General features: G+C 40.2%; 1 protein-coding gene across 2 annotated transcripts in view; it reads right to left on the reverse strand.

The window, feature by feature from the left end:
• The window catches only part of LOC101155025 (protein Wnt-7b), a 34,317-nt gene extending 24,842 nt beyond the window's left edge, over window positions 1-9,475 (reverse strand). The window contains exons 1-2 of one of the 2 annotated variants that reach the window (XM_004069498.4): window positions 8,809-9,475; window positions 3,324-3,550 (exon numbers count right to left, since the gene is read on the reverse strand). In XM_004069498.4, coding sequence (XP_004069546.1) covers window positions 3,324-3,550; window positions 8,809-8,879 — 298 coding nt within the window. In that variant the 5' untranslated portion in view covers window positions 8,880-9,475. Of the gene's footprint in view, window positions 1-3,323; window positions 3,551-6,857; window positions 7,800-8,808 lie in introns of those variants that run through there. The other variant, XM_004069499.4, reaches the window with a different exon arrangement.
• Window positions 9,476-9,871: the final 396 nt, after the last annotated feature.

The raw sequence follows: 9,871 nt of genomic DNA on the forward strand, positions 1-9,871 counted from the left end.
CAAATATTTTGAGCTTATTGAAGAAATGTAAACTAGTTAGTTGGATGGTAACCATCTAAAAATATTTGGAATTAAATGAATAAAAAATTTACTTTATTTAACTTTTGCTTGGTTTGATGCTTACTAAATTTTAAATACAACAGTGGTTGTAAATTGGAACTTTAGTCGTAAACCAAATTTAAGTTGAAGATTTTAATAATGTTGATGTATAAGGAAGCAACACCTTAAAGTTAAAAAAAAGAAATTTATGATTTTAAATGTTCTGCAAGAGTGTAAAATGAAAGTGAAATGTTGAAACCAAAACTTACTTAATATTCTTAGTAAAATTTATTCCCATTTCATTTTTGCTTGATTTTGTAAAATACATGTTTTACAAAGTAGACCAAATATTTACAACTTTAGGAATGGTGACCCAAAAAGATTTAATTTGGTTTAAAAAAAATCTGCGCTCATTAAAATGTTTGTACTTCATGTGGTTAAGCATTAATTTCCTTACACTGTAATAATAGGAGCTCCTGTTTAACAAAATATTGTGAGTTATGGATTCTAAAGGATCTAAACCAGGGCCAATGTTTTCACAAAGGAAATGTTGCAGCTGCTAATTTGTCTATCAGCCTTTATAGAAAAAGACTGGATTTATTACTGTAGCAAATACTCACAAAACCAAAGATGGATTTTTACAGTGACATGTTCTTACATGGAAGAGGCACAAATATTTTTGAAAGAAAATATTTGATTCATTTAGCAGAAAAGAGGTTCATGCATGAGAAATTTTACATTTCTGCATAAAAGCAAAAAAGCTTTGTTTACAATTTCTTCCATTATATGATCAGGTGTTAATTATAATGTGCTTCTTTTCTTACACTAATTATATTTATATTTTATTTTACATTTGTTATTTGATTTATTTTATTCATTTAATTTTTTTATTATCATTATTATTCACTTTTATTCCCTCTTGTTTTATTTATTTAATTATTTTTAATTCAATGTAATTTTGTTTTCTATTTTTATTTTTATTTTGAGTGATTTAATTTGATCCAAAGATTTACTAGAAGCTAAATTTGTTAATTTATTTATTTTTCCTTCATTGTACTCTTTCCTTTAATGCACTCATTTGATTTATTTTTAATTTATTATTTATATTAATTACAATTTTTCCCTTTTGTTTTGTTTATTTATTTTCTGTATGTATATTTTTCATAATTTTATTGTCAGTAAAAGAAAAAGCTAAAATCTTCACCTGGTCCTTCTTTTTTCTTTCTGACACACTGCTGTCACTTGTGGAGCTGAGTTTAGAAAATCCAGTCTGGCGGTACAGTAGGGCTGGATTTCGATGATGAATATTCACTGTACTCCCCAGAGAAGAGAATGACAGATTTTGCTCAAGTGTGTCCATCAAATTGGTCAAATGATCTCAGCTAAAAGTCAGGTTGGAGTTTATTTCATTTCTAACAAAGAACTTGAACAGTGAAAACCAAACAAGGCTAAAAGAAAAATGACTGGACTGATGACCCTTCAGTTATCTGAACAGAGAGGATGTAACTTTAACTATCAAGCAAAACAGACTCCTGAGATAAAAATTTAGAAAAGGAGCAGAAAAACAACCACAAAGAGGAATCTTAATTATCAGCGTAAAAAAACATAACCTGCCCTTAAAAACAAAAATATATTTTTTCATTTATTTAGATCAAATATAAATAGCTTTTAATGCAGGCTAGAGCTAATTCTGTATAATTCCTTCTTTCTGATATCTCACAGAACCGCTGGATAAAATGCACAGTTCGACCACAGACTAATGATCCCAGTAAAGCATCCTCAAAAGTCTAAAAGTACCCTGAAAACAAAAATGCAGAGATTTACTGAATGCCTAACAAAAACCTGGTAAATGTCAACGTTTATTGTGTTGTTTTTTCCCTTTCAGGACTTTTTACAGAACCTCATGTGAGCTTTGGCCCCATAGAACCGCCAACTAAGCTCAAATAAAGAAATAGATATTTGTTCTGCATGAGTGTTATATTCTAATTCGTTTATTCAGTAACAGACAAACTCGGCTAGAATGAAATCAGAAATATTGTAAAAGCCCTGATAGTGTTGCAAACTTTGAGTTTGAACTGTGTGATGTGTGCACCCAGTTCTCATTTTTAACATTTTTAACAATCCTCTGGAACCTTTTGTTAAAATGACAAATAAAGACACCAAATCACAGACCACGTTGCTTAATGAACTGGTCCCTTCCAATTATTTTGTGTGCAACAAATATGCAGAAATGACAACCTGTTGTTTAGCCATCTTTTGTAAGTGTTAGTCTTTTATCTGTAAGTTTCCTCCCTTACTGATGAAGACATTGACCATCACCGTACATCAACATTTGTGCTGCATCCCTGAACCTTTAACTAACTCTAAACACGACAGTAACTGTGTTTAAAGTTAACACATTTTCCACACTGTAGGGCACACTGGATTATAAATTGCATCATCAATGAATGGTCTATTTTTGAACTTGTGTCATAAATAAGATACACCGAACTGTAGCAGGCATTAAGCGAGACAGAGGAGTCAAAGATGAGTTCAACAGTTAGTCAGTCAGTCAGTAGCCATATTAGAAGCGTTGACGTATTGTTGTTTGCAACCCATAAAAAAACAGACTGATACCCCTAAAGCAAACGTTATGGTGACGGCGCTAACTCCCAAGCCTTGACACGCTAGTGTATTAACAAAAACACCCAGCATTGTTAGTAACAGTAAAAACACAGTCCCACACTGTTACATGGTAACCTGTTACCACATTTACTTACAACTTGCAACTTTTAAAATTGCTTTTTACTAAACACAACCAGACTGAATCCACATAAGGTGCTCCACATTATAAGACACACTGCAATTTTTTTTAAAGAAAATGGCAGACATTTAAGTGCACCTTAGGGTGTGGAAAATGCAGTTTTGGTGAAACTTTTTTTGATTTTTAATCTTTTCATCGCGTTTAGTAGGTCTTTGCTATGTCAGGACAGTGGTTGAGGTCACCACATCTAAATGTCAACACTAAGTCATAAAACGCAAATTTATGAAGGATGAAGGACCTAAATTTAATCCTGCGAGGTTGTGCACCTCTCAGCACATCTCGTCAGGGGTGGCCACAGCGAATCAGCTGTCACTGATTCACACAGGTGGTTTGGCAGAGAGTTTTTACGACAGATGCCCTTCCTGACACAATCCGTATTTTCAGGGCACAGGGAGACCCAGATAGGTAGCAGCGCAAAAGGTCTTGCAAGGACACACCTTACATCACAAAAATGGTGTGGAAAATATAAAAAAAGACTGACCTACTCGCAGCTCCTGACCAAAGACAGTCCTCTCCCCGAGCGCCGAGCAGTTCCAGCGTCCATATCGGAACTGGTATTGACATTCATTGATGCCCATTTGGGCCCCTTCGCCCACAACAATAATGGCGTCCGGGCGGCTCTGGCAGATGGCCCTCTGCCGAGGAGCCAGCCCAGGAATCTTGTTGCAGATGATGTTGGCACCCAGAGCCACCACCGAGGACAGGGCCCTGCAAATACAAGAGAATCACACATACACACATCAGACACACACAACAGGAAGCACACATTTAGGGGATTTGAGCAACTTTGCATCATAATTGAGACAATTTATAGATTTCTGGAGGATCTAAAACTTACCAAGCACATCAATCATAGATTTATTTAAAGAAAATCATAAGAACTAATGAGAGTATCACCTATTAATTAAGAAAATGGGAGTCTTAGCAAAGCATTTGGGTTTTTGGTTTAATTGTAGGTGCTAAAGTGCGGTGAATAGTTGCTAGGCTATTGTGTAAATACGGTGCACAATTGCTTGGTTTTCTTCACCTCCGACACAACATTTATTTCTTAAACAAATGTCACACAAAAACACTATATCCCATGATTTGTTTAATTATGACTTTGAAACTTTCTCAGGGGTAAGGTTCTGCCTTCAGAAAGCACGTTTCATTTAGCTGCATGACAAGGCGGATTTTATTTGTGCACACCGTTTTCAACACAAACCACCCCAATTTTTATAGAAACATTCTTTGTCTCCTCAGAGAATCTGCACACATCTGATCCCTTTCGAAGTGTGTAAAAGCAGCTCAGTGGCCATGTGGTAGAGTGTCCGCACTGAGACTGGAAGGTTGCGAGTTCATGAGCCTCCCTGCTCGACACTCAGCATTAAGGGGTTGGATTGGGGGGTTAAACCATCAAATGGTTCACGAGGGTGGCTGTGTCTTCAGCTCGCTGCTCCCCCAGGGGATGGGCCAATTGCAGAGAACAAATTTCCCACAACGAGGTGCGCGACAAGTAATGGGACTTTAACTTTAAAAGCACCTCAGACAGCAAAAGTTGAATGAACGAGGAACAGACTCCATCCAACACTGTTTATGGACCTCAAAACTTTTTGAATGGTTTCCAATATGTCAGGGATGTGAAAGGAGGCATTTAAGTTTTAGGCAAACATCAGCTATATTTGATTTACCCAAATCTAAAGCCAAACATTGCACAGACATGTGTCTGGTAGCAGAAAGATGGGTAGTTCTGTGAAACAGTAGTCATGGTTGGAAACAAAGAACAAAGATATGAGTGTTGTTTCGAAATCCCTGTCAGATCCTGCATTCTCTTTCTGGTTGATGCTTAAGCTCTTTCACAAACACAAAGCAACATAAACTGTTATCTCAAACACTTCAATTCAAATAAATCTGAACAGCTGTGAGGCAAACCTCTGTTAGCAAGCGAAGAAGACTTGCTGTGTCAGTTCTCACATGAAAGGGATGTCTGTGTGTACGTTCCGTACATTTTGCAAACCTTACACTGCAAGAATCAGTAAAACTTCATTTAGAGAAAGTCAAATCTGAAACTTCTCGAAGATTCACGGCTAAAAGTTAGATCTCATCTAAGCCGTAAAGGCGTTGGTCTGGCACATTCTGGATCCACAGTAAACACTCTGCTGCTTCCTGTCTCTTTGCTCTCTCTGCTGCTAAAGAGCCTTGAACTCCCCTGACCCTTTGTGACCCTCTGCTGCATACGTGGTTGCTTGTGGCAACCATGACATTCAGGCAAAGTTGTTTGCAACCTGGGACGTTCGCTTGTTAACAAAAGCTGGTTTGTTTCTGTGCGTCGGATTTAATCTGTGACGATGACGCGCACCTGCTGAAAAACCTATGAAGGATCACTCCTGCTTTTTGTGTGTGTGTGTGTGTGTATGTGTGTGTGTCGTTCACCTGACAACACTCAGGTTGGTGGTTTTCCCGGGGACGACCCACACCATCAAACACCAGAGTGAAAATTCCACAGCTAAGCTTTTAAATCCCAGCTTCATCAAAGTGCACAAATGTGATTCTGTTTGCTTAGCGTGTGGCACGCCTGCAGCTTGGGTACAGCACACAGTGGTGCATATGTCTCATCACATCCACTGTTAGCAGCAAGTCAAACTACACTGACGTAACACAAATGTGTATGGGGGGATTCTTCAGCTGAAGGTAATTTCTGGACCGGTTTTATAATTGAGTTAATGCCACAGGTGTCAATAAAGCAAAAACATTTTAGATAGCATAAATGTATTTTGCTGAAAATCTGACTTTGGTCACAACTTGTATTGTCAAACAAAGCTAATCCAAATCCTTACATTTCATAAAAAGTTTCAGATTTTTTTCAACTTCAATTTAAAAAAAGCAGTCTCACAAGTTTTGTGGAATTGGAGAAGCTGCACCTCATGGCACACTGCAAGCTTAGACCTACTCCATCACATCAAACACTTTGAACCTCGCTGACACACTATTAAGCCACAAGGCATGCATCTTCCACTGAGGAATGCACTCACCAAAATGGCTGAGACACAACCAGGAAAGTGATGAAAGGTTCTGTTATTTTGAAAGAGGCACCAATTTCACATCCTAATGAACAAGTTAGAATTAAAAAAAACATGAGAAATTTTAAGCTGCGAAAAGGCTCAGGACTAGGGGTTTGTGGCTCCAGGTGTAGAATGTGGAAAGTGAAGTCTGCTGTCACTTCGAACGTTTGCATAAATTTTATTTTTGTCTAACAAAAATGCAAGTGCATCTGTACTAAAATGTTTTCGTTTTTTGGGTCATCATTTGTGTGTTAGATTACAGCAAAGGTAGAAATAGTAGAGCATCAGTTTGACATCTTTTAGAAACTTTATAATAATGAATGATCTCTGCTGTCTATTCATCCTTTCATCTGAACTCTTGCAGTGTATTACCATCAATCAGCGGTTTGCTCTAGTGGATAGATGTTTGTTTATTTGTTTGTTTGTTTCAAACACCACAGAAAAAAATAATGAAACAACCCAGCTCTCAAAAGAAGACACTGTTCTGCGCTGGCTAAAGGGAGAAAGCACTGAACCTCCGCATCCGATTGTCTTGAACATCTCTGCCACTCTGTGGCCAAAGCGGATCCATAGCAGCCACCATAAAATCTAAAGAGCTCTTCTGAGTCTGCAAAAAACCTTTGTTAATTAACCATATGCGTGAAACTAAACGTGTTGCGTAAAAGCTGAGATTTCCCACTGATACGCACCAAACTGATTTCATTTCCTGATGAACTGAAGTCCACACGGATTTCCTGATTAATATCCAATATTGGTGACTTTAAAAAAAAGTGCGATACATGCAGAAACAAAGTCTATAAATACTTATAACAGTGTGGTGACGCAACCATCAGCTGAACCTTCCGGAAGAAGACCTTACGGATGCTGTAAGGTGTGTTTATGGCCATTTGAAAATGAATTTGTCAGTTAACCGAGCTCCAGGATGCGCGCACGCGTGCGCTTAATTAAGCGCCGCGTAATTGGCTCAGACTTACAGGTAGCTGCCGCTCGTCAGGATCAGGAAGATCTGCGGGTAGTAGACTGACAGCAGTACACTGCGCGACGAGAAGATGATCATGATGACATGAAGCAAATGGCAACAATCAGACCAAGTGGAGACCGCGCGGACAGGATGGAAAAATGAATCCCTTAATGCTCGATTTAAGTCCCTTTCGAAGCAAATCCAATAAAAAAGGGGGGAATTTTAAAAAAAACTCCGGTGAGGTGGTTCTATGCAGCTCCAAGCTCCCAGGGCCGCGTGTGCGCCGGAGCGGGCTCTGTCATCTCTCGGCAGCGGAGGCTGTTGCTCACTGACTGGGATTTCGGAGCCCGGAATGATGCTGGTTTTAGGGATTCTGCATGGCAGAAAAGTGCCTCTCTTCACTCTCGTGAGAGTCGTGCCTGCCATTGGGCAGGGAGAGACACTGCTATCCGCCCACTCTGCCACAACAGGACAATGGAGTGACACTGATCCGATCCCCGTTGGACGGGCGCGAGCTTTCAGTCATCATCACCGTATAGCCCCCGCCGCTGCTGCCGCCGCTCCCGCCGCCGCCGCCTCCACCACAACCCCAACCATCCAGCCAGAAAGTAAACAAACAGAGGCGCTGGCTGCCCGGAGCTCGCACCTTCACCACAGCTCCAAAAAGGAAAGAAAAAAGGCGCACTCCTGTGGGATGATGTGTTATCTAAAGTCAACACGTCGGTTCCAAACTCTTTACATCACTTTTGTGGGATTATCATTCTGACAAAGTGAACATTTTTGACATATTGTGCCCTCGAGAAACAAACATTGGCAACTTGAATGTGGAACTCAAACAAATGTTAATGATCTTATATTTCCTGGGGAAAATAGGGTGCGTATTATTCCTGGAAATCAGTTTTAGACTCCGAATCCTTTAAATAAAAACACTTTTTTTATTTGACACAGCTTGAACTATAACCAAAACAGTTGTTACTCATGTTTGGATGTCAGCTTTTGGAGCCAATTTTGTCGCAAAGATTAGTGAGTGTGGTTCTTTCTTCTTTTTTTTCTTTTTTTTTTTGCCTTTTTTATCTCTCACTCAACACCTGCAGGATTCAGCCATTGTAAGTGAAGAGGGTACAATGAAAGATTTCCCCACAGTGAAAGGATGGCAGGAATGAGCTAACTGCTCGGGTTGGTAAACATATTGACGGCTGGCTTTACTTCATAAAGAAGTGACTGTCATGAGGAGAGTGTGGAACTTGCAGAAGTTAGCTCAGGCTTTGAGGAGTGACACTTATTTTGGATTTTTCTGCTGCATTCCTACATTTTTGCAGCATTTATGTCTTTCTTGTGGATCTTAAAATACTTAAAATTATCATAAGAATAAAGCTCAAGATGTCAGTAGCAGCAGTTCTCCCGCTGCTGTGCGTGCCTAAAGCCACCCAAAATAGGTTGAATCATAACCCTAGATCCTGATTTAAGCGTACTTAGTAGCAGCAAGGAAAGGTATAATTCTGTTTTAACATCAAGGTGAGCTCTTGCAAAACAGGTAAAAACTCATGGGCTATGGAATGTGGAAGTACAACTCAAGTCTGCCGCGATTAATGCAGGTATGCAGGGGCCGAGCTTGATCTGAGGTAGAGACAGTGGCACAGATGATCTTGCGCCACCAAAGAGGTGGGAGTTTGGTGAACCAAGTAACCTTGTAACCGCGGATTTTTCGCAAAGTGTTTGCGTAAAATCCCGATCTGAAGCTGTTACGCACGAGTTACGGAGCACTACAGAGCACTTACTTCATCCGGATGTTTTTGTTTAAAATAGTTAGGTTTGTTTTAAGAAGGACTGCAATGTCACATCCTTTCAAACTGTTAAGGTCAGAGGGCATGAAGACTATTCGTGGATACAAGTCAGTACAGCGCGATACGGTTTTATGCCTCACCCACGTGACGGAGACGCTGCGTGTCTGTGCCAAAACTCACCCGAGCCTGAGGTAAAGGATGCCGAAACACAAGAACACGTAGACACTTCGCTTTCGGAGGGGTTTGTGCATGGTCGTTACCACTTTGTCCAGAGGCCATGCACTGTTACGCAAAGTGTCCACGCTTTCCTTCCAGAGTGGCAAGTTTCCTAACCCCCCCAGATGCACGAGTGCCGTTTGTTTCCCACATCAACATCAAGCTTGAACTCCATGGAAATCTTCGACCAAGTCAAATCCATGGTTGAGAACAGCAGGTGAGATGCTGATGAATACCCAAAAGGTAGCCGAGAACTCCAAAATGAAACTTGAGAATCAGAATTGAAAGGTGAATGAGTTCTTGGAGGAAGCGCCTCCTGTCCGTCCTTGCAGTTTTACGCGGGGATTTAATTAATTATTCCTCTTTGTTGCGTGTTGACGACAAAACAAAACTGCCTGTCTTTGGTACATTTCCAAAAAAATGGAACATAACTCGCTTCAAGGCATTTATAAATCTGTTTTTCTGGAGTCATCTCAGACCCAGAGCATGTTACTAACGCACAGCGGCCAGGTAGTCTAATACAGGTAACAAAAGGGAGCGCGCCTCCTCCTACTCCCTCCCTTCTTTGGATATGCAGTGAATGGGACGGGCTTCCAGGCAGAGCTCAACACGTGTAGTTGTTGTACAAAAAACCAAGGAAAATGCTGCGACATGTCCTTTTATAGGCCTCCTGCTTAGGCTGGCTCCTTCCAGCAATTGGTCATTGCCCCATCAGTGAGGCCTTGCCGGAGGGTCCCCCCACCACCACAACAGTGAGCCCCATAAAATCACACATCTTTCCAGCTGTCAGAAACATAAGCAGCCCTCCACTGACACCACTGACAAATAATGAGTAATCAGACTGAATTCTGCATGTAATTCAAAAAAGAGAAAAATATTTGATGAACATACTGGATGAGCAAAACAGCAGACAGAAATATTTGCTTGGGCTTAGTCACTGTGATGGGAATTCTGTACAGATGTTTTAATTTGGAGTCGACGCCTTTGAGAAGAATCACAGGACAGAGAAGACTCCCTCTAGTGGCTG

Source organism: Oryzias latipes, chromosome 6 (genome assembly GCF_002234675.1).
Source record: "Oryzias latipes chromosome 6, ASM223467v1".
Classification (NCBI taxonomy): domain Eukaryota; kingdom Metazoa; phylum Chordata; class Actinopteri; order Beloniformes; family Adrianichthyidae; genus Oryzias; species Oryzias latipes.